The sequence below is a fragment of the Lathyrus oleraceus genome, chromosome 5 (assembly GCF_024323335.1).
Source record: "Lathyrus oleraceus cultivar Zhongwan6 chromosome 5, CAAS_Psat_ZW6_1.0, whole genome shotgun sequence".
NCBI classification, from domain to species: Eukaryota; Viridiplantae; Streptophyta; class Magnoliopsida; order Fabales; family Fabaceae; genus Lathyrus; species Lathyrus oleraceus.
This window is the reverse complement of record NC_066583.1, coordinates 222,937,838-222,963,030: the sequence shown is the minus strand read 5'-3', so window position 1 is coordinate 222,963,030 and position 25,193 is coordinate 222,937,838. Positions and strand designations below refer to the sequence as shown.

General features: G+C 34.6%; 2 protein-coding genes and 1 non-coding gene across 3 annotated transcripts; all 3 read right to left on the bottom strand.

The window, feature by feature from the left end:
• Positions 1 to 95: 95 nt before the first annotated feature.
• Positions 96 to 3,348, bottom strand: LOC127083126 (nuclear transport factor 2A). Its single transcript, XM_051023368.1, has 2 exons — positions 2,886 to 3,348; positions 96 to 355 (listed from the first exon to the last, which is right to left on the bottom strand). Exons 1-2 carry the CDS (start codon positions 3,180 to 3,182, stop codon positions 281 to 283), a joined length of 372 nt encoding a protein of 123 aa, XP_050879325.1. The 5' UTR covers positions 3,183 to 3,348; the 3' UTR covers positions 96 to 280.
• A 5,445-nt stretch (positions 3,349 to 8,793) lies between these two features.
• Positions 8,794 to 8,875, bottom strand: TRNAS-UGA (transfer RNA serine (anticodon UGA)). Its single transcript has one exon. It is a non-coding gene; the product is annotated as a tRNA-Ser (tRNA).
• Positions 8,876 to 17,951: 9,076 nt separating this feature from the next.
• LOC127083124 (histidine kinase 3) lies at positions 17,952 to 23,731 on the bottom strand. The gene is made up of 11 exons (XM_051023365.1): positions 22,361 to 23,731; positions 21,754 to 22,035; positions 21,517 to 21,686; positions 21,062 to 21,274; positions 20,795 to 20,981; positions 20,652 to 20,703; positions 20,314 to 20,543; positions 20,100 to 20,198; positions 18,836 to 19,992; positions 18,403 to 18,720; positions 17,952 to 18,306 (listed from the first exon to the last, which is right to left on the bottom strand). The coding sequence occupies exons 1-10, from the start codon at positions 22,835 to 22,837 to the stop codon at positions 18,510 to 18,512; spliced, it is 3,078 nt and encodes a 1,025-aa protein (XP_050879322.1). The 5' UTR covers positions 22,838 to 23,731; the 3' UTR covers positions 17,952 to 18,306; positions 18,403 to 18,509.
• Positions 23,732 to 25,193: the final 1,462 nt, after the last annotated feature.

Genomic DNA, 25,193 nt, shown 5'->3' with positions numbered 1-25,193 from the left:
GCAATGTAAACAAAAACTCAAGTATATAATAAAAACATTGATACATGCATAAACCAATTTTTAAATGCAAATTGGATGGATGTTTGGAGCCTGTATAAAGTTTTCAACCCCAAAATTTCATTGATCTTCAACAATTTTTTCTTCAAAGTTTTAATCGCAATTCTAAACAGGAGCCACAATTAAGAAATACCAATACAAACCAAAAGAGCCAATTTTAAATTTCAAATGTCTGAAGCAAAACAGCTGTAGGCAAACTTATACATTCATCTGTCTATGTTCTTCATGCATAGTTCAACCGGAATACGTCATTCATCACATAATAGCTTCCTTGCGGTGTTGGTATCAAATGGAACATCTGCAAAGATTAAAAAAAAAGTAGTTGAGTTCGTAAATCTTGAATGAGATCAGAAAATAGGTAATTATTAGTATAAGACAAAAAGAACAAGAAATGATATTGATGACCATCAAGTGATATTGATACCTCTATTCTCAAACAGTCTCAGTTCTATTTGGGCAATAATAACTGGTAAATGCACTAAAAACCCATTTAACAATATGAAAAAAAAACAGTAAATTTGGAAAAAAACTCTCTAATGATTAGTTACAGTAACCCCCTAATGCCAAGCCACACAGGCTATTTTCCTCCGGCAACTGGCCGACTATGAGCCAACATCAACAATCAAGCCTTATCCCACTAAATGGGGTCAGCTACATAGATCAAACTATTCATGATGTTCAATCAAATACTATGTTTCTATCCAACTTATTAATAACGAGATCTTTCTTGAAAAATTCTCATAATTTTTCGATGTTTTACCATCTGATTTACCTTCCTTACTACAAAATTCACATATCTTCTCTCTACATGTTCAAACCACTTAAACCTAATTTCCACTATAAGTCTACCACGACACTCTAATATTCTCATTTCTAATTTTATCTTGTTTAGCCTTACAAGACATCCAACACAACATCCACATCCACATACCGTTTATCCAGTAGTTAATAATTTCATCATTTTACCATCCTACTTGAACCATGTTCTTCTCAACACCATCTCAGACTTTGATTTCTAGAGACAGCATTAGAGCCTTCTTCCAAATGGTAACTAAGTTATGAAGATTTTTTTTATTCACCTTTAGCCCTTTCAGTATTAACTATTCTAACATTTGGCATTCGTAGATACTTCACTTAGATTTCAATAATTTATACAAGTAGGATGGTCCTAAAATATGAGTGAAGTAGTAAGAAAGCGCATGCATTTTTTAAGGCATTAGACTTTGGACTTTGGTGAACACAAACTAGCATTAGACTTTGGTGAACAAATCAAAGCAATAAAGGCACAATTTTTAAGGCACGGTGGCATTGAGATTTGAAAAGCAATGTAACACCAGCAGGACCACAAACACATCCACTACCACACCAAATAAATTTTCAACATCAAGTAATCAACGATACCCTAGAGAAAACAAAATTGATAAATGAAGGAATCTCCATGGAATTATTAATGAGTGAAGTTCAGTAAGACAAATCCATCCTAATAAGAAGAAATAAATACCCGATTAAGTCCCTGAAATTGTAATGATGTTTCAACATAATCCCTCTACATTAACAATTTTCCAAAATTATCACTAAAATTACAAGATGTCAATCAAATTCATCTCTTTGTTGGTCTGATCAAGGACTCTAATCTATAATGATATTACATTGGTGATGTTAGAAATGCATTTGGAACTATGTGAACCATGGCTATGGTGCATTTCACAATAGATCTAACAAGGGACAAATCTGATTAACATTTTACAAAAAATAATGATCATTTTAGAATACTAACAATAATGAGCAAAATTCAGGAAGCAAATTAGATATTCACTCCAATAGGTACAAAAAACAACAAGACACGTTTGGATAAATAGCTTAATTTGCAACTTATAGCATAAGTATTTATCATGATAAGTGCATATAAGTTATTTCTATGACCAAAAACAAATTTAATTCTTTTCGTATAACTGCAAGTTGTTTGCATAAGATATTCTGAAAAATTAAGAAAATAAGCTGAAACATGCCATAAGCTATTTTCATAAACTATCTTGAAAAACCTATGAAAATAAGCTGAAACATGTGTCATTAGTTGTTTTCATAAACTATCTTGAAAAACTTATGAACATAAGCTGAAACGTGTCTCATTAGTTGTTTTTATAAACTATCTTGAAAAACTTATGAAAATAAGCTGAAACACATGACATTAGTTGCTTTCACAAACTATCTTGAAAAACATATGAAAATAAGCTGAAACATGTATCATAAGTTGTTTTCATAAACTATCTTGAAAAACATATGAAAATAAGCTGAAACATGTATCATAAGTTGTTTTCATAAACTATCTTGAAAAACTTATGAAATTATGAAAATAAGATGAAACATATGTTATAAGCTATAAGCTGTTTTCATATGTTCTCCAATATGACATAGATAAATTCAAATAAGTCAATCAAACAAACCACAACCGTGAAATCTAGATAAATTTGAATAAAATCAATCAAACAAACCCCAAATCTAAAAGCAAACCACAATCAAATTAGCAAATAATCAAGGCCACAGAACAATTAAAACAAACTAGAGATCCAACAAAATCACACAAAAAAACAAACTCACAGATCAAAAACCTAAACCAAATAAATTTGCAACACTTAAATACTGTAATCAAGTAATACCTAATAAAATTGAGATTTCAAAAAACCTAGATCCACCGTATCAGAACAAAATTACTAATCCAAAAATCTAAACAGCACAAAAATTGTTAAAAAAAAAAACAAAAAACCCTAAAATCTAGAATTATAAAACCCTAGATAGAGAGAGAGAGAGAGAGAGAGAGAGAATGATACCTGACTGAACTTAAGGGTGTGTTGTTCGCCGGCGAGCTGGAGATTCCCGCTGACGAAAACAAGCATTCCACCGTTAACGCCAGATGGCTGACAATCAACGGTTGTGATGGAATGATGACACTGCTGAAAAGGGAGAGAAGTGAGTTTGGCAACGATATTCTGAGAGCCCTGAATCTTCTGACCTTCGAAGGTGAGCATGGAAGCTTCCTGGTAGAGAGAGGCGAGACCGGGACGGTTAGTGTCGAAGGTGGTGTAGTAATGCTCGACGAATGCCTTGGCCAACGCGTCTGGATCCATCGCTTCCGATTCAATCGCCGCCGCTAATGATCTCTTTTTTCTTTGGGTTTTTGATTTCTGCTTCACTCTCACGCACACTTACGCCCTCTTAGTATAAATACGCGCTCTCACTCCTCCCTTGATGACCCCTACTTTTTCATTTTTCTCCAATTTTTTTTTTCCTAAACAAAAAGAATATTTATTATTTTAAACCTCTATTTTTATGTTTTTTATCATTTTTTTTATGAATCATGAAAGTTAATAAAAAGAATAATTCAAAAACCAAAGACCGCCTCCACAATAAGAATGATATTTCTTGGATTATTGACACGGGAGCCTCAAACCATGTGACAGGAAATTTCTCTTGTTTGACTAATGTAAAAAATATTGCAAATACACCGATGGGATTGTCGGATGGGAAAGATGCGACTGCTATAAAGGAAGGTAATGTGATTTTGGACGGTGGATTAAGGCTCAATAGTGTTCTTTTTGTGCCTCAATTAAATTGCAACTTAATTTATGTAACTCAACTAATCGATGACTCTGATTGTATCGTTCAGGTTACTAATGCATCGTGTGTAATATAGGCACGGACGACGAGGACGTTGATTGGAGCAGGTGAACGGATCGATGGACTTTACTTTTTTCGCGGTGTTTCGAAGGTGCATGCCTTGATGGTGGAAGGAGATTCAACAGTGGATTTATGGCATAAGCGTTTGGGTCATTCGTCGGAAAAGGTGTTAAAGTTCATTCCTCCTGTAGGTCAGCTTAGTAGGAGCAAGAATAATAGACCTTGTGATGTTTATCCTCGTACCAAACAGCATAGGGATAGTTTTCCATTAAGTGAGAATAATGCAGCAAGTTTGTTTGAATTAGTTCATTGTGACTTGTGGGGATCTTATCGAACTCGTTCCTCGTGTGAGGCACAATATTACTTGATAATTGTTGATGATTATTCGCGTGCAGTTTGGGTCTATTTGATATGCAATAAAACTAAGATTGAGACTATGTTTTTGAATTTTGTGGCAATTGTTGATAGACAATTTGATAAGAAAATAAAGAAAGTTCGCAGTGACAATGGCACCGAATTTTATTGTCTACGTGATTATTTTTTTAATAATGGAATTGTGTTTGAGATGTCATGTCTGGGTACTCCACAACAAAATGGGAGAGTTGAAAGAAAACATCAACATATTATGAATGTGGCGCGGACACTTAGATTTCAGGGTCATTTACCAATGCAATTTTGGGGTGAATGTGTGTTGGCAGCATGTTATTTGATTAATCGAACACCGTCTAGTGTGCTGAATTATAAGACACCATATGAAAAATTATTTGGTAAAGTTCCTAAATTTGATAACATGAAGATTTTTGGTTGCTTATGTCATGCCCATAATCAACGACGTGACGGGGATAAGTTTGCGAGTAGAAGTCGCAAGTGCATATTTGTGGGCTATCCCTATGGGAAAAAGGGATGGAAATTATATGATTTTGAATCCAAAGAATACATTGTTTCAAGAGATGTGAAATTTTATGAACATGAATTTCCTTTTGCTGTGCAACTAGATACAACTCATTCTACTCCTCCTATTGTTTCTGACATTGAGTATGTTGCTGATGATATTAGTTGGAAGACTTATGATGCATCATTTGGAGGAGGGGGTGCATCAGTGGTCTTGCAAGACAATGGGCAAATGCAGCTCCAGGGGGGTTGTGTGAAGGCTTTAATGGAGTTGTTATGGTAGTTTACGAGGGAGTATGTGTCAGTGGTATAAATGGCGAGGAAGCTCTCACACACGAAGTTGATGGGGCTGGTGTTATGGTGATGCAAGAAGACGATGTGGAATCAGGAGAGCAGGAGGTGTCTGTTGGGAGGGAGGCAATCATGACACTCGAGATGGGAAGGGGGATGAGAAACAAAGTTCCGAATTTAAGACTCAAGGATTTTGTCACCCATACGATACAAAAAGTAAAGTCCTCGAAAAGTTCATCTACCCAAGAACATGCCTCAGGTACTCCTTACCCGATTACTTACTTTGTATCTTGTGAACGATTTTCTATTAGACGTCGAAATTTTATTGCAGTTGTCATGGCAGGGAAAGAACCTAAATTTTTTAAAGAAGCCGTAAAGGATTCTGGCTGGCGTGATGCAATGCGCAATGAGATACAAGCCTTGGGAGACAATGAGACATGGGTTATGGAGAAACTGTCGTCTGGGAAGAAAGCACTTGGAAGCAAATGGGTATACAAAATAAAACATCACTCGGATGGGAGCATAGAACGATTGAAAGCAAGACTTGTTGTATTCGGACACCATCAAATAGAAGGAATTGACTATGACGAGACATTTTCCCCGGTGGAAAAAATGGTCATTGTTCGTACTTTCTTGGCAATGGCAGCAATTAAAAAGTGGGAAGTTCATCAAATGGATGTGCACAACGCATTTCTCCATGGTGACTTGGAAAAGGAGGTGTATATGAAAGTTCCTCCAGGTTTTAATAACACTGACCCAAATCTGGTTTGCAGGTTGAAAAAGTCATTGTACGGTTTAAAACAAGCTCCTCGTTGTTGGTTTGCTAAGTTGGTCACGGCATTGAAGCGATATGGATTTGTTCAGTCCTATTCAGATTACTCACTCTTTACTTTGCACAGGGGAGAAATACAAATCAATGTGCTAGTTTATGTGGATGACTTAATTATTGCAGGAAATGATATTGCAGCCCTGAAAGTTTTTAAAGCTTACTTAGGTGCATGCTTTCATATGAAGGATTTGGGAGTCTTAAAATATTTTTTGGGGTTGGAGGTAGCTCGTAATCACGAGGGAATTTATCTATGCCAGCGAAAATATGCGTTGGAAATTATTGAGGAAACAGGTTTATTAGGGCCCAAGCCTGCGGATTTTCCAATGGAACAACACCATAAGCTAGCATTGGTTTCTGGTACACCAATTAAAGATCCAAAACCATATCGAAGACTTATCGGGCGGTTGATTTTTTTGTCTGTGCCTAGACCAGATCTTGCATATTCTGTACATATTTTGTCTCAGTTCATGCAACAACCATGTGATGAGCATTGGGAGGCAGCCTTGAGGGTTGTTAGATATTTGAAGAAACATTCGGGCCAAGGCATTCTACTCCGGTCTGACAGTGAATTGAACCTAGAGGGATGGTGCGACTCGGATTGGGCGAGTTGTCCCCTTACGAGTCGTTCCTTGACTAGATGGGTGGTGTTACTTGGCCTTTCTCCGGTGTCTTGGAAAACTAAGAAACATGCAACCATCTCTCGTTCTTCTGCAGAGGTCGAGTATCGATCTATGGCGGTTACTACATGTGAGTTTAAATGGCTCAAATAGTTACTTGGTGATTTGGGAGTCAGTCACTCCAAAGGAATGCGATTATATTGTGATAGTCAATCCGCATTGCATATAGCTCAAAATCCGGTGTTTCATGAACGAACAAAACATATTGAAGCTGATTGTCACTTTGTTCGTGATGCGGTGATGGCTGGAATTATTTGTCCCATGTCTGTTCCTACATCGATATAATTAGCGGACATTTTCACAAAGGACCTGGGAAAAGCGCAATTTGAGTTCCTTCTTCGCAAGTTGGGCATTCGAGATCTTTACGCTCCAACTTTAGGAGGGGGGGGGGGTATTAGGATTATGATTATTGAGATATTATTGATATTTATTGTGTTGTTATTAGTTATTGCTATTACCTTATATTTAGGAGTCTTATGTTATATTTAGCAGTTACCTTATGATTGAAATTCCGAAGTCCAGGAGGTTCTGTAACAAATTGTAAACAGATGGTCTGGTGTTGTGCATATATATAGTGATCTTAAAGAATGAATAAAAAGAGAGAGAATTCAGATAATACTTTTATGGTGAATCTTATCAGTAATCCATATTCAAATAATTATAATACTGGAAGAAGAGATAATCTTGCATATTCTGTACATATTTTGTCTCAGTTCATGCAACAACCATGTGAAGAGCATTGGGAGGCAGCCTTGAGGGTTGTTAGATATTTGAAGAAACATTCGGGCCAAGGCATTCTACTCCGGTCTGACAGTGAATTGAACCTAGAGGGATGGTGCGACTCAGATTGGGCGAGTTGTTCCCTTACGAGACGTTCCTTGACTGGATGGGTGGTGTTACTTGGCCTTTCTCCGGTGTCTTGGAAAACTAAGAAACAGGCAACCGTCTCTCGTTCTTCTGCAGAGGCCGAGTATCGATCTATGGCGGTTACTACATGTGAGTTAAAATAGCTCAAATAGTTACTTGGTGATTTGGGAGTCAGTCACTCCAAAGGAATGTGATTATATTGTGATAGTCAATCCGCATTGCATATAGCTCAAAATCCGGTGTTTCATGAACGAACAAAACATATTGAAGTTGATTGTCACTTTGTTCGTGATGCGGTGATGGCTGGAATTATTTGTCCCATGTATGTTCCTACATCGGTATAATTAGCGGACATTTTCACAAAGGACCTGGGAAAAGCGCAATTTGAGTTCCTTCTTCGCAAGTTGGGCATTCGAGATCTTTACGCTCCAACTTTAGGGGGGGGGGGGTATTGGGATTATGATTATTTAGATATTATTGACATTTATTGTGTTGTTATTAGTTATTGCTATTACCTTATATTTAGGAGTCTTATGTTATATTTAGCAGTTACCTTATGATTGAAATTCCGAAGTCTAGGAGGTTCTGTAACAGATTGTAAACAGATGGTCTGGTGTTGTGCATATATATATATATATATATATATATATATATATATATATATATATATATATATATATATATATATATATATATATATATATATATATATATTGATCCTAAAGAATGAATAAAAAGAGAGAGAATTCACATAATACTTTTATGGTGAATCTTATGAGTAATCCATATTCAAATACTTATAATACTGGAGGAAGAGACAATCCTAATGTCAGAATCTAACTTTTTTACTTAATGAATCCGGTTAAATCGGATTTTAAATAAGTCAAACGATAAATATGTGTTAGGCTGACTAATTTATTTTCACTCTTAATTTTTTACTCGCATATCCATTAACTATGACTAGTTGATATCTTCGTTTATTTTAGCGGAAAATATATGTTAAGTTATTCGTCTTGAGCTCGTAGATGATATTATCGACGTATATTTGTATATGCGATTTTTTATTTTGCTATTCATAACATTTGGTTTAAATTTATTTTTTTGTTGGCTCCATTTGTTTTATCTTTAAAAAATATTTTTTCTTTGTACTATTAAGAATGTTTTTTATAAAAATCTTTTCAAAATAGTAAAAGTTTTTTAAACTTATTTAAAATAATTTTAAAATTTTAAAATTATTTTTAATTTAGATAAAAAAAATATCTAAAGTAACATTTTATAAACTTATTTTAAAAAGTTATTGGTAAATTTTATCTTAAAAAAATATATTATTATAAAATCATTTTAAAAAATAGAATTAAAGGTACCTTAATCATTTTAGTTAACTGAAACATTTGTCCTTAATCCCATGTGTTAGAGGTGAAGATGTCCAAGTGGACTATGCTTTTGTCAAATATGTTTCTCATACTTTACAATTTTATTTAAGAGATGCATTGCAAAACTTAAAATCGTCGACAGCAGGGTTCGAACCTGCGCGGGCGAAGCCCAACAGATTTCAAGTCTGTCTCCTTAACCACTCGGACATATCGACTTCTTGTTAAAACAACACTTGAAAATATATTTCTATTAAAACATAACATTGGCGACACATAAAAAACACATTAAATTGGTATTCTAGTTGACATGTCAAACATCAATTGCTGTCGGCAAACTCTGTTGTCCATAACCACAAATAAAGTAATGCGAATAAAGACGTGTTCTTTAGTACTACACAAGTATACAATTATAATTAAAAATCAATAATTGGCCAACTTAATATGACAGTTTAGTTGATGATAAAACTATATTGCAAACATCTTAAAAGTTTAAATCAAACTAAAGCTTCAAAAAATTGGGTTTTATAAAGTTCTTTTTATAGATAAATGCATAAAATCTAGAGTTAAGATTAATTATCTCAAATATTTGTCAAAAAAAAAATTATCTCAATTATTGTAATTTTATTTGTGGATTATTACATCACAAGTTAATTGAAATAAATAGTATTTATTTTATTTTTATAAAAAATATTTTAAAGAATTCTAATTATAATAGTATTTTGTAGTAAAGAATCCAAGAGAATAATATTAAAAAAATGAATAGGATATCTATAAGGCATTCAAAATATCACAACATGAAATTCAGAATTACAATGAATCACTTGAATATAATTTTAGAGAAAATTAAAAAGTATTACATCAAAGAAACAAAGATGTTGACATTACAATTAATGATAAGCTATATGAAAGTGTAACAAAGTTATAATATAGCTTACAAGATTTTTAGTCGGTTAAAACAATTGATATGAGTTAGTTACTTATAATATAAGTTATGATATGCTACATGCAAGTATAACTTAGATTTGTCTGAATTAGCCACACTATTAATAGACTTGTAATGATCATAATTTACTAAGAGAGTTATATTTTTGTTTTCACTTCTTTTTCATTTTTTTTAGACTTTCTACAATTTTCATGCAGAATTCATTCTTTCTTCTTCGTTTATTGATTTATTGTTTTCATTTTTGTTCATCTTCATCGATCCCTTGTAACCATGCCTATGTGCACATAACCATGCCTATGTGCACAGGTCTAACTATCTTTCTATAGATTAATTTGGATTAGCCACACTATTAGTAAATTTGTAATGATCATAATTTGTTAAGAAAATTGCATTTTTCAAGATCTCAATTCTATTCTATAATATAATATGATATTACTTTGAGAATTTGTTACTTTGTTTTTAAATCTTAGTTTTGAACTTTTGAAAGTTAGTTGAAGTTTTCTCTTTTTTTCATCTTTTTTCTTTGGACTTTCTATAATTGTCATGAACAATTCATTATTTCTTCTTCATTCGTTGATTAATTGTTTTCATTTTTGTTCATCTTCATCGACCCCTTGTAACCATGTATATGTGCATAATTCAAACTATCCTTCAACATATCTTGCATTCATTCAATCTTTTATGTTCATCTAAGGGAAGGTAAGAACTTTATGACTACTGCTTCTAAGTTGATTGGATCAAACTAGTTAGTTTAGAGAAGATCAATGTAAAGAGTTTTAGGCGAGAAGAACAAGTTTTGATTCAAAAATGGTTTTATAAAAAAAAAATCCTCCCTCCCTTGATGATCTTAATCGAAACTAATGGGATTAATGAAATCACCTTATTCATTCTTTGATATTGAATTCTATTTTTGATACTGAATTCTATTTTTTCATCAGATTGCTTCAACAATCGTGTTTCATGAAAATGTGATTGATGTTTGGCATGATTTGCAAGAAAAATTATCTAAAGTCAACATGACTTAAATTTGATTTTTCAATCATCATCAACAATTTAAAGTAATAAACAAAAATGGTGATGGATTACTCCATTGAATTAAAATCGCTACGAGAAGAGATTAATTCCCACCGTTCTTTGCATGTGTGTACACACATTTATTAATTTTGTTGCCTTATTATGCAGCTTGTTCAAAATTATCGCCTTGACGACCAAGTCATCCAGTTATTGACAAGTTCGAGTGATTACCTTTTAGTTGTGAAAACTCAAGTTATTTTGATGGATCCTCTACCATCAATTAACAAGGGTTATTCTTTAACGATTCAAGAGAGAGAAATCACAAGCTTCTGATTTATTTTGATGGTTCCCCCATCTTGATCAATGTTGCACATAAACCTGACTTTAAAGGCAACGTTGTTGGAAATGGTTCAAGCTCTAAGAATTCAAATAGGCAATGCACCTTTTGTCATCTGAATGGAGACATTGTAGATTTCTTCTATCAAAAGCACGAGCATCCTAGTTTTGAAAAAAGCTAACCATCTAGTAGTGACGGTATGAATATTTCTCATTCTTCTATTGATACTAAGGTGGTTGTGTCCTCGAGCAATGATTCTTTAATATCTCAAGAGAAATATGATCAACTTGTGTTATTTTTCTAACAAGTGAATTTACTTCCCTTGGCTTAAGAAATTAATCCCTCAATTAGCAGCAATCAAATTTATGTTTCGTTTATGACTCATGGTCATCCACCAATTGAGTCATGATTAGGTATTGTTTGTACTACTTCTAGTTCCTTGTATGATAAAATTGGTTTTTGGATCTTAAATTTTGGTGCTAATGATCATGTTTGTTCATCAACTTAATTTTTTGATGCGTGTTATAAAACTAATTTTGTTATTGTGACCTTAGCTAATGGTAATTCAGTCTTAACTCATTATGCTAGAATTTTTTTAAACCATATATTTACCTCACCAATATTCAATATTCAACAAATTTTAATCTAAATCTAATCTCAATGTTATGTCAATCAATGCAGTCTTTCATTGATTTTCTTGCCAATTAATGTGTTTTCTAGGTTTAAAAAACCAAAAGGATGATTTCTTTGAATAATCAAGTTAAATGCATATATAGTTTGCAGATAGATGCACCATTTCTTGATGTTAATGTTATTCGAAACCACATGCCCAAGTCCATAATATTATATGTTGGAAAATATATTATTTTCGATTTTATTATTGCATTTAATACTACCTTTATTTTTCTTTATTCTCCACTAAGGAGAAAATCAAGTGTAATAATTGTATCTTCACTATATAAACCAGCATAAGGTTGAGGATTAAAAGACAACAACTTTTACCTATTTTTTCTAATATAGTATCAGAGCACTGGGTTAGGGGTTACTATAAAGTTTTCCACAACTAGTGGGGTTCGGGGCGTAGACTTGGAAAAAAATTTAAAGGCTCAACTTTGGCTACTAGGAACCTTGACGAGGGAAGAAGGTCAAACAAAGTTCATTGGTGTGATCACTGCAAATGCAAATGGCATACACATGAAACTTGATGGAAACTCAAAGGCAAACCTCCTAAATGGAAGAAGAAAAATGGCCGTGCATTTTAGGCTGGTAATTCTGATCAAGGACAACAATCTCATTTGTCTCAGTTTTCACTCACTACGGAGCAACTAGACAGGATGTACAAACTCCTCGAGTCTCCAACCTCTTCTTGCTCTATAGCAACAAAAGGTAATTTTGCATTTTTTTAGTGTCAGTACCCAACATACTTGAATAGTAAATTCAGGTGCCTCTGATCACATGACAGGCGAATCTACTTTATTCTCTTCATATAGTTCATGTGTAGGTAATAAAAAAATAAAAAATCTCAAATGGCTCTTTTTCAGCCATTGCGGGTAAAGGGTCAATTGTGTTGTCTCCATTGTTAACTCTTAAAAATGTCCTTCATGTTCCCAACTTATCTTGTAATTTAATGTCCGTCAATGAATTAGCCCAAGATATAAATTGTCAAATTATTTCTTTCCGATCTCGCTGTGTCTTTCAGGATTTGAACTCGGGAAAGATGATTGACAGTGCTAAGGATAGTGGAGGACTCTACTACCTTGACATTGGATATGTATCACAACTACCTTCAAAAACAATAAGTTTCTGCTTTGAGTCTTTTTATGTTTTGAATAATAAAGATGACAATATTATGGCATGACATTTAAGATTACGTCATCATAGTTTTCGTTACTTAAAACACTTGGTTCCTAAGATATTTCACAATAAGAACTTTTCTTCATTTAATGTGAAGCATGTGAGTTTGCAAAGTATCATCGTTCCCAGTTTTCAATACAAGCTTATAAACCATCAAAACCTTTTTCTATTATTCACAGTGATGTTTTGGGCCCTAACCGTACAAGTACAATCTCTCTCAAAAAATGGTTTATCACACTTATAGATGACCATACAAGAGTATGTTGGGTGTACTTGCTAAAGGGGAAATGAGATGTTTGTCAGGCTGTAAATAATTCTTTTCGATGGTGCAGAACCAATTTCAAACAAATATCCAAGTCTTTAGAAGTGATAATGGCAAAGAATATTTTAACACTGTCCTGGATGATTTTTTTCTAAAAAATGGGATTGTGCGTTAAAGTTCATGTGCTAATACTCCTCAACAAAATGGAGTGGTCAAAAGGAAAAATAGACATTTACTAGAGGTTGCTAGAGCTCTACTTTTTTCGAATAAAGTAGCAAATTATTTGTGAGGCGAAGCTGTTTTAACAACTGCGTATTTAATTAATAGAATGCTCTCCAAAATTCTTAATTTTCAAACTCCAATTAATATCTTCAAAGAATGTTTTCATAGTACTCGTGTTTTAACTGATTTGACTTTAAAAATCTTTGGTTGCACAACCTTTGTTCATGAACATAGAAATGTTGGAATACTTGAGTCATATGCTATAAAATATGTCTTTGTTGGATACTCTCCAACCCAAAAAGGATATAAATATTTTGATCCAAAAAATAAGAAAATGTTTGTCTCTATAGATGTTACATTCTTTGAAAATAAACCTTTTTTTATGACACTCATCTTCAAGGGGGGAGATAAACGAAGACTCATTTCAAATTGAGGACATGAGTTTTTTAAATAACTTATTTTTGCCAATATCACAAAATTGTGAGACTTTACACCTACACCAACAAAAAATGGTCATGATTCTTTATCTGATCCTACTCATGTTATGAGTAAGGAACCTTTTGAATCCGAGCCTATATTTTCTCTTGTACAAAACAATGAGAATCCTGAAAATGATGATAATGATTATCTAATTAAATGCCACAAAATAACAAGCCACTTCAAGAAAACAAATTTGAATTAGGAAACAGGACTTGGAAAGGAAATGTTTTTGTGAAAAAGCACCATAAAGGAAGGGACCAGTCCACATCTCAACATTGCCAAGAACCTGAATCAGAGAATGATCAACTTTCTAACAAAAGGAAAGGTAAGTCTATCACTGTTTCTGAAATTCGTAGTTTGTATCATGATATAGATGATCATGTTGCCATTAGAAAATCTGTTAGATCCTTCACTAAACATCACATATCCAATTTTATATCATATTCAAATTTGTCTTCATTTATGTCTGTCTTCACCTCAAAATTGTCTAGTGTAGAAATTCCAAAAAGTGTACAGGTTGCTCTAGAAATTCCAAAATGGAGGGAAGTTGTACTTTAGGAGATGAAAGCTCTTGAAAAGAACAAAACTTGAAGTGTTACGTCACTACCAGATGACAAAAAGATAGTTGGATGTAAATGGGTGTTAATGTGAAGTATAATTCAGATGGGTCAATTGAAAGGTACAAGGCTCGCTTGGTGGTTAAAGGCTTTACTCAGACCTATGATATAGATCACTCAGAGAGATTTTCTCCTATTGCAAAGTTGAACACTGTCAGAATTCTTTTGTCTCTTGCTGCTAACATGGATTGACCTTTGCATCAGTTAGATGTTAAGAATGCCTTTCTTAATGGTGATCTAAAAGAAGAAGTATATATGAACATTCCTCATGGTTTTGAAAACAATTTTGGATCAAATGTGTGCAAACTAAATAAGTCTTTATATGGACTAAAACAGTCCCCTAGAGCTTGGTTTGAAAAATTTACTCAGTCCATGAAGAAACAAGGGTACATCCAAGGACAGGCTGACCACACCTTATTCACAAAGTTCTCCCACGATGGAAAAGTTGTTGTCCTGATTGTTTATGTTGATGATATTGTCCTTACTGGAGACGATACAGTGGAAATGATAAGAGTAAAAGAGAAATTGACAGTAGACTTTGAAATCAAGGACCTGGAATTCATGAGATATTTTCTAGGTATGGAGGTTGCTCAGTCAAAGAATTCTATTGTGGTTTCACAATAGAAATACATTCTAGACTTATTATAAGAAACATGAATGAGTGGATGTAGTCCTGCAGATACCCCTATGGATCATAATGCTAAACTTTGAGGAGAAGATAATGTTTCTGTTGATACTGGAAGATATCAAAGATTGGTCGAGAAACTGATTTATTTGTCACACACCCGACCTGATATTGCTTTCTCAGTTAGTGTAGTGAGTAAGTTTATGCATTTTCCTTTCGAGGAACATCTTGAGGCAGTCTATAGGATACTGAGATATTTGAAGGAAAATCCTGGAAAAATATTATTTTTTAAGAAGACTAATGAAAGAAATGTGTTTATCTTCATCGATGTCGATTGGGCAAATTCAGTCACAGATAGAAGATCAACCTCTGGATATTGTACCTATATTTGGGGTAATCTTGTGACATGGAGGAGCAAGAAACAAGGAGTTGTAGCAAGGAGTAGTGCAGAGACCGAGTTTAGAGCTATGTCTCAAGGTATTTGTGAAGGATTATGGATCCTTAGAGTCCTAGAAGAACTTAAGATGAAAATTGAGCTCCCATTGAAATTATATTCTGACAGTAAAACTATTATTAGCATAGCTCATAATCCAGTTCAACATGACATAATCAAGCATATCGAGATTGATTGACACTTCATAAAGGAGAAGTTAGATGATGGAATCATATGTCTACCCTTCGCGATTTCAAGTTAGCAAATTGCGGATATCCTGACCAAAAGTTTGGCAAGACGTACTTTTGAGTATTTGATAGACAAGTTGGACATGATAGATATCTATGCACCAACTTGAGAGGAGGTGTTGGAAAATATATTATTTCCGATTTTATTACTGCCTTTAATACTATTTTTATTTTTCTTTATTCTCCATTAAGGAAAAAATCAAATGTAAAAATTATATTTTCACTATATAAACCAACCTACTTTTACCTACTTTTTCCAAAACCATAGATAGTGAAAAAATGTCATTCCTTTTCAATTGATAATAAATCTACATGTGATATTTCCTATTTTTCTAAACAAAAGAAGCTTCCCTTTTACTATTAGTAATCTCATTACAAATACTAAATTTAAATTGACCACTTTTGACATTTGGGGACCATTGCTTATGTCCATAACCACAAATACTTCCTCACAGTCTTAGATGATCATACAGGATTTGTCTGGATTGTCTTACTTAAATTCAAATCAAATGTTTATGCACAAATGTAAAACTTTGTAACCATGTTATGTACTCACTGGAAATACAATAGTTGAGAGAAACAATATGCTCACATGAAATAATTAAAGACTTTGTATGTGTGAATACAATAGTTGAGAGAAACAATATGCTCACGTGGAATAATTAAAGACTTTGTATGTGTGTTAGGTTTTTGTGGAATTAGTGAATGGTCCCTTTCTCAATTCTGAGGTTGGGATACCTATAGCGGATCCTTAGGTCGGGTCATAGGAGAAAACAATTTGATCTATTCTAATCAGCAACAAGTAGAGGAAGACGGATTCTCCCTCAAAACTCAAAACGTGGAAGAGATAGTTTTTCTTTTGATTGATATTTTCAGACTGTTATTCCTTAGACACCTCACATGCCATGTATGTTAAAAGAGACGGATCATGGATTCCGAGCCCATGGATTCTGAGCCCAACCCTATCAAACGACTTGCAATTCACTTCGGGTGTTCCGGTCGACAAACTCTACTTTAGGTGCTCCATGCGACCAACCTTGTTTCGGGTGTCCCAGGCGTCTAACCCTGCTTCAGACACTCCCAACAATATTTTACAATATTTTATAGTTCATACTATTTTATAAAAGATGGTTCCTTTCTAGGTCTAACAAAATAATCCCTAATCCAAAACACAATATCATATCACACCCAAAACTACAAAAACAGAAAATGAAATTGAATTTTTGCTAACCAATTTCTATGCCTCTAAAGGCATAATGAACCAAAAATCTTTTGTTGAAATTCCACAACAAAATGGTAGAGTTGAAAGAGGAAACGTTAAAATCTACTTAATGTTGGAAGAGCACTCTTATATCAAACCAAACTGCGCAAAACTTATTGGTGATATGTCATTCTATATGCCACATTCATTATGAATATAGTCACCACCTCACTGCAAAACCAATCACCCTATTAAAAATTGCATGGAAAATTTCTTAACATTAACTCATTCAAAGTATTTAGATCATTATGTTATGCATCCACTCTTTAAATACAAAGAACCAAACTGGATCCAAAAGCTGACAGATATATTTTCCTAGGCTGGTATGAAATACTATGTTCTGCTTGACCTTGAATCAAGGGAGCTATTTACATCAAAGAATATCTCTTTCCATGAACATATCATGCCCAATCACTAACATAAACAACATCATGGAGTTATTTTCCTTCAAATCCTCAATCACTATACATGATCCCTGCAACTCAATCAGTACCCGCGGAAACTAAAGTGAAATTCACTATAATCAATCTAGATTTTCATGAAAGAACAAAACATTTGGAAACTAATCGTCATCTGGTTGGTACAAATATGATGGAAGCTCTTGCCAATAACTTCAAAAGATAAGTTGACCGACTTCTTTACCAAACCGTTGCTGCCACAATCTTTCCATACATTGCTATCCAAATTGAAGATGGTAGAAATTTACCAACCTTCAACTTGCAAGAGGATATTACATCCCAGAAATATAGATGCTTGCACTACAAGTAATGATGAGCTATGTGAAAGTGCAACATAGTTAGAATGTGGCTTACAAAGTTGTTAGTTGCTTACAACACAAACTGTACTATGCTATGTGCAAGTGTAGCTTAGACTAAATGTGGATTATCTACACAGGTAGACTTGTAATGATCATAATTTGTCAAGAGAATTACATTTTTCAAACTCCTCATTCTATTCTTAGTAAAAGGAAATTCAAAGAAATCCAGAACTTAAAATACAAAAATCGGCCAAAAATGGTGGATCACTCGAATATAATTTGGTGTCAATTACATGTTTGAAATCCAAAGGAAGTAAAGCTTACATGGCTCCGCGCGATTAGCGATTAACTACCTTCGTTGTTTGTTGTAATTCACATGAATTTTCTTCTCTCTATTGGGATTCAATCAATCTCATATACATATAATCATATACATCAATACTCATAACAAAGTAAGGTGAATAGAGTACTCTAAGTAGTAACATTACATGCAGAACAGGATGAGACAATTCCAATTTGCACTTACCATGGAAATGGAATAGACTCAATTCCAATTTCCAACCAATAAAATTTTGCTCCTATATGTACATTCCCTGCCACAATAAAACTAATATTATAAACCAAGATTCTATATTATGTACTATATTATATATGCAATATGCATTTCATAACTGTTGAACTGAACTTACTATGAGCTTAGGAGATTTATGAACTTATGTATTCACATCTATGACCTATCGAGCAGACGCTGATGCTTCCATTGTATGGTTACGAACAGCATTGTATATTTTTTTTCTCATGATGATTGGAAAAACTTTGAAACCTCTCTATAAAGTTGTTCCGCTTCAAATGGTTTCGAAACATATCCGTCCATCCCATACTTTAAGCATTCTTCTTGTGTAGCCTGCATCACGTCTGCTGTCATAGCCAAAATCGGTAGATGAACATACAATTCTTTGATGTTCACATTGTTTTCAATCTTTCGAATCCGCTGTGTGGCTTCAAACCTATAGGAAAATGGTTGTGTATTAGTTATCTTTGTGTTAATATAGAATGAAACTTCGAAATTCATTTCAGATGATAGTTATCAAGACGTTAGAAGAAAGAATTCAAGCTGCATACCCGTCCATTTCAGGCATTTGAATATCCATGAAACATGCATCAAACTGATGAGGTGGTTTCAAGATAGAGATGGCTTCTTTTCCACTGCTTACACAAACCACACTAGCTCCATATTTTTTCAAAGCACCAGCGGCTACGGTGCGGTTCACACTATTATCATCTACAATAAGAATCTTTCTCCCGGAAAGAAGATGGTGGAGAGACAAACCCTGATGTTCTCCATTTCGAGGATTTCCTTTGTTCCCAACACCCATGGCTCTTTGTAGCGAAGCTGCTAGCATACTTGCTCTCAAAGGTTTTGTGACGACTGTTGGATTATGAACACATGGAGTCACAGAAGAAGTTAGTCTAAAAGAACTAGTTGAATTAACAAGAATAAATAGTTTTGGAGGAATCCCTTTATCAACTTCAAGAATTTTCCTAATGTTATTCACAAATTGCGATGAAATGCTCGTGTCTCTTTCCCAAACCTCTTGTTCAATCAGGACCATATTGATAGCCACATTCCCATCGGTTACGGTGGACAAACCTTGCTTCAAATCTGATTTTATTTCAACATGAATTCCAAGCCGTTGAATGTGATATCTCGATACTTTAGCTCGAACGGGTCTCGGATCAATAACTAATGCAGCCATACCGTTAAACTCTGAGGATGCAGGATGAGGTTGGTTGCTGATTTTCTGAGTGTTAATTTCATTTGAATCAGGACATGCATTGGTGAAACCGGCCGTAAATGTGAAAGTGCTTCCAATGCCCGGTTCACTCACGAATCCGATTTCTCCCTTCATGAGGCCAACCAAACACTTGCTAATGCTTAAACCAATACCAGTTCCACCGTGTTTTCTCGAGATAGATGGATTTACCTGCATGAATGGAGTGAATATCTTCACCTGAGACTCTAGAGGAATACCTTCACCGGTATCCTCAACCGATACAATCAAATTGATGAGATCAGTGGAGGACGGGGACGAGAAAGAGCCAAGAGGTCCCTCGTGACTGAAAGCATGGAATCCTTCCCAGCTTCGACGACCATCAGCAACCGGGAAACCACTTAATGTATCATATGTTTCTTTAGTGGTTTCTCGCTCAACTTCTATTGAATGGAAAACCTCCTCAACAAGATGGATAGTGACAAAGATATGTCCATTGTCTGTGAACTGCCAAACGAACGCATAATTCAGTTTTCACAAAATGAATTGAGTTGAAAGAGGATTGATAGGACTTGATGGTATGTATTGTCTTTATTTGAATCCAATAGACTTACCTTAATCGAGTTACCCATGAGATTCGTAATTATTTGCCGAAACCTTCCTGGATCACCTATAAGCTGTTGAGGAACCTGATCCGAGACATAAACTGCTAACTGTGCTCCCAAAAAAGAATATAACCGAACATGAAAAGCTTGTTAAGTTATGATTCCGAAAATCTCAACAAGGAAGTGGAAGCGCATCAGAAGAATAGACAGATGCATATATTACCTCTACTCCTTTTCCTTGAGATTTTTCAGAAAATAGGGACAAGACATCATCCATGATTGCACGTATATCGAACATCACAGCCTCGAGCTCTAGCTTACCAGAATCAATCTTCGCCTGGTCCAAAACTTCATTTATAATTGACACCAGAGCTTTTCCACTGCCTTGTGCAGTTCTGACATATTCCTGTTGTGTTACGTCGAGATCAGTGTCCATGAGCATATTCATCATCCCTGAAAATTCAATTTAAGAGCACGGTCACGAACACGGTCACGGATGAAGAAACCATGGAATTGATATACTTTGGATATTATGCATACAGAAGGTGAGTCGAAACTCACCTAAAACACCGTTCATTGGAGTTCTGATCTCGTGCGAAACAGTAGCAAGGAACTGCAATGTTGGTAATTGATTCAGCTCATATGATTATGCAACTTACGCTCAAAAAAATCAGAATTTAAATGCGACAACAAAAACTACATACCTGAGATTTAGCAACATCAGCTGCCTCAGCTAGTTTTTTAAGCTCCGTCATCTTACGGCAAGCGTCCTCTACGTTGGCAATTCGATTCACAGTTGCATGACATATATGTCCAACAAGGAGCGCAATTACAAGGATGCCAAACGATGTAGTTATTGCCAACCACGGCCATGGAGGTTTCTGCTTGAACCTGTGTCAGCATCAAGCCTTAATATCACAACAGTTCTTAGATAGCATATCTTTAACTTATTTTAAGACAACAGTTCTTACCTGCAGTGCATCTCATGCTTCCTGAAAGGATCTCCGAAGTTAAGAAAGCTCACATGATAGAACTCATCGCCTGATACATCAGAACCATACATGGGAATTGAATGTGTATGATTTGTTGTATCATACACACTAACAATCACTGTTTGCTTGCTAGCAAGTTGCTGAAGCAATTTCTCGACTAACGATTCTATTTCAAACACCCCGCCAAGATACCTGCATAACAGTAAGTTAAATGATCAGAATGATTATCCCTAACAAATTATCAAGTTCGTGAATTGTTTAATATGAAGCACTAATATAGACATCGACATCGACACTGACGTGAAGACACCGGTAATAATTTGAGAGAATAGAAATGATTGAATGTAACCACATTTGTCTGTATCTGACAGAGACACGTATCGAACATCAAACACGCTAACACAGATTTAACAATTTCCAAAACTCATACACACCCATCAGTGGCTTGAATCCTTTCATTTGGGGTAGCATTTGGTGGAAGATCTCTCTTGTAGACCGCAAACGTGAGGATAACACCTAAACGGTTTGTTTTCAACAGCCTGAAGGGAGCAGTTAAAACCCCTTTGCCTGATTCTCTCGCCCGCAACACATTTTCACGGTCTTCCTGTTGATGAACAAGTTAACAACAATAACGACTAGTACAAACCGTAATTCCACAACGAGAAACTTACCTTTCCTGAAAGCACATCAATAGATATGACATGTGAAATTGTATCTTGTGCAAAAATGACAGGAGCATATTCTTCATGGACAGGTGACGGTTCCAATTCATCTGGTACATAATCATCCTCATGAACCGGGTTCTGCTCCATCGTATCCATCCTCTTAATACTCCACCCTTGTTGCTTCTCAAATTGTTCCCTTTCAGATTGAAGCACCCTTACAGCATACGCAACACCACTTGTAAGCGGCCTCTCAAAAGCCGTTCTTTCTGTATACTTCGCAAACGTTCTCTGCAAGTTTTACAAGTTATTACATTCATTCGTTAACATCAAACTACCGATATATTAGCTTCAAATAAAAAAGATACATTTACTTCATTCTATTCAAAAACAATAATTTGGTAAGTTAAGTCACGCAAAGTCCCGTTAAGCCAACTCAGTTGGTAGCCGTACAGAAACATCCAACTGCGAAGCCGCGGGGACGAACCCGCGTCATCCCACTTATTCACCTAAGGGCTAGGCTACTAGACCAATAAAAAAAGTTAAGACACACATAAAATGGTAGTCAATTGAATTATATCTTAATTGCAAGAGATTGAAGAGAGATTAGGTGTACCTGGTCAATGGCAGAAGGATTCTTAGCATGATGGAAAGTCGAGATCAAAATCGACATGGCTTGAATATGATTCATACTAACATTAAACTGATCTTGTAGCATCCTAGCTCTTTCATCACACATACTAGCAAGAGTCTCTTTCCTCTTCTCAGTGACTTGCAAATTCATAAAACAAAAGATCCACAAAGACACAATACACCAACCCAAAACCCATGTCAACAACAATTTCCTCCACAACTTTCTCCTAATCTTCTTAGACCCAATACACTGATAATACTGTTGATGAATTCTACACACACTCCCCAAGATCTTCTCCCACCATTTAAGCCACATCTTGCCACCATCTCCTAAAAATCCCATCTTTGTGTCCATACTAATGAACCAGTTGATATAAATGATAGATACAATCCAGCAACATAGCACTAAAAGTAGATGCCCCACTTTTAGACCAAACCCAATTACATGGAGCAAACTCATCCACAACAGTTCCAAAGAATCTTCACAAGCTGTGAACTTCTGAAGAATGAAAGCTCAATAAATGAAGCAGCAGTGAAGAGAATTCTTGAAAAATAAACAAGATTTCAAAGTGAACAGGAGAGGAACAGGAGACATGACAACCTTGTTGACAAGATGCTATCTTATCCAACCAGAATGGTAAGGTAACACAACACTAGAATATGAAAAATTCACACACGCCTTTAAAAGAATCAAAGAATCATCAGTAAGAGTTTCTAATTCCAAACATAAATTGATACTTGTTGTTATCTTGTCAGCCACAAGCTACCAAACCAAGAAGTGGAACAAAAAAAAGAAGGGCCAAAAACAAAACCTATAAAGATTCGTTTTTTAAGCTACCAAATCACTAATTTTCAATAGTAAACAAAACCCACCACAACCTCAACAGTGTTTCTCACCTCAGATTTTCAAAACCAAGCAACAGAACCAGAACAGTGTTCAAGTTCAAGTTCAAGTTCAAGTACAAGTTTTGAAAGGTTTTAAAAGAAAGAACTTATTGGAGAATTTGCAAAAGACAGATAATAAGAATATGATAGCAACAACAAACAATGTTTTCAGGTATTGGCCATTATCTCTTTTCAACTATCCACTTAAAAATAAAAATATATAAAAAGAAAAAGAAAAATATTCAATAAATATTATATATGCACATTGTTGATATGGAAAAAGTATATAATAAAATAGTAAAGAAGAGAAGAGAAGCAAAAAGGTTGGGTTCCACTTCCACTTAGTAGAAAACAGTGCTTTTTTTTTTCTCTTTCTCTCAACTCAACTTTGTTTTGCTTTGTAGTTGTGTTCTCACATATCCCTATCCATCCATCCGTGCCACTAGACAAGTTCTACACGCTAAGTCGTTAACTCTGAGCCTTCTTCAGTGTGACTTTAACTTGTTGCATAGCTGTATTTTTTGTTGACATAAATGACCCTGCATGGAACAAGAATTTCAACAATAAGTATAAGCTTTTTTTGTGCAGAATGGCATTAGATACCTCTTACTTTTCCTAAATTGCCATGAGACACAGTATCAAATGCTAAAAGTAGGTAGGGAGTTAATAATGGCATTGTCATATCATATTGGTAATCATGTTTGGTGCTATTCTATCAAGGTGTTACCATCTTCATATTTTACTTTTACTTTTTTTTTATACATCCTACAATCTTGGTAGTCTTTAGACAATTATACAAATACAAACATCTTAAAAAAAAACTCTTTCAAATAATCTAATAGTTAAAATTCACGGTATATTCAAATTCGCTTGTATTTGATATCTTTCCACAATTTTAAATAAGTTGGCTTAACAAAACCAAACATTTTAAATTTGTATTTTAATATTTTTTATAAACTTGATTTGAAGTGTTGTGAAATGTAATTGATTATTTATTTGAAGAGTGTTAGAGATGAGAGTCAATGTGTTGTAAGAATTTATTTTAGATAAAAATATAATTTTTTATCCTTTAACTTTATCTCAGGATCTATTTTGGTCTCTTAATTTTAAAAAATTCTAAGTTAATCCTTTAATTGTTCAACTAGTGCCACAGTAGTCTTTTTCGTCCATTTGACTGAAATGAGCGTTTGTTTTGGTATGTGTGGCAGCTGACGTGGATTTTATATTTCATCTTCTTCATTCCATCCTCTTCCTCTGTCTCTTGTTAGGTTTTTTCTCAATTCGATTTAGGGTTCTTCAATTTGGAGAGGTCTACACTGAAATTGATTGTGGAAAATGAAACTATCATCATCAGTGAATTTTGGGCGCTTTTCAAACAAATCTAATTTGAAGAGCTATGGTAGTTTGGATTTTAATTTGCGATGGAAACCCATATGTCGATATGGAGACATGAATGTTCTTCGCATGTCCTCAACTGTTACGAACTTTGAGAAACAATTTTAGGGATGTCGTTATTATAAGGTGAAATTCTAGTTATCAGACTTTGGATGTCACACTGGTTGTTATGACATCCAATTCTGCACAGACAGGGATTATGCAGAACTTAATTGTAAGTGCAGTAAATAACACAAGTAATTGTTCACCCAGTTCAGTCCAACATGACCTACATCTGGGGGCTACCAAGCCAGTGAGGAAATCCACTATTAGTAGTATCAATTCAAAGCTAAATTCACCCGTTTACAACTTATCACTTAATCCCTACCCAATGCAATTTCAATCTTAATCTAAGATCAGAGTTCCTACTCACTCCCCCTCAATCACCTCAGTGATATTAAAAACACTTTGAAGTCACACTTCAAAAACAACTCTTGGTTATGCTTCACAGCTTAAACCAAGATACACAGCACTCACGCTTAAAAGCTTTGAGTGAC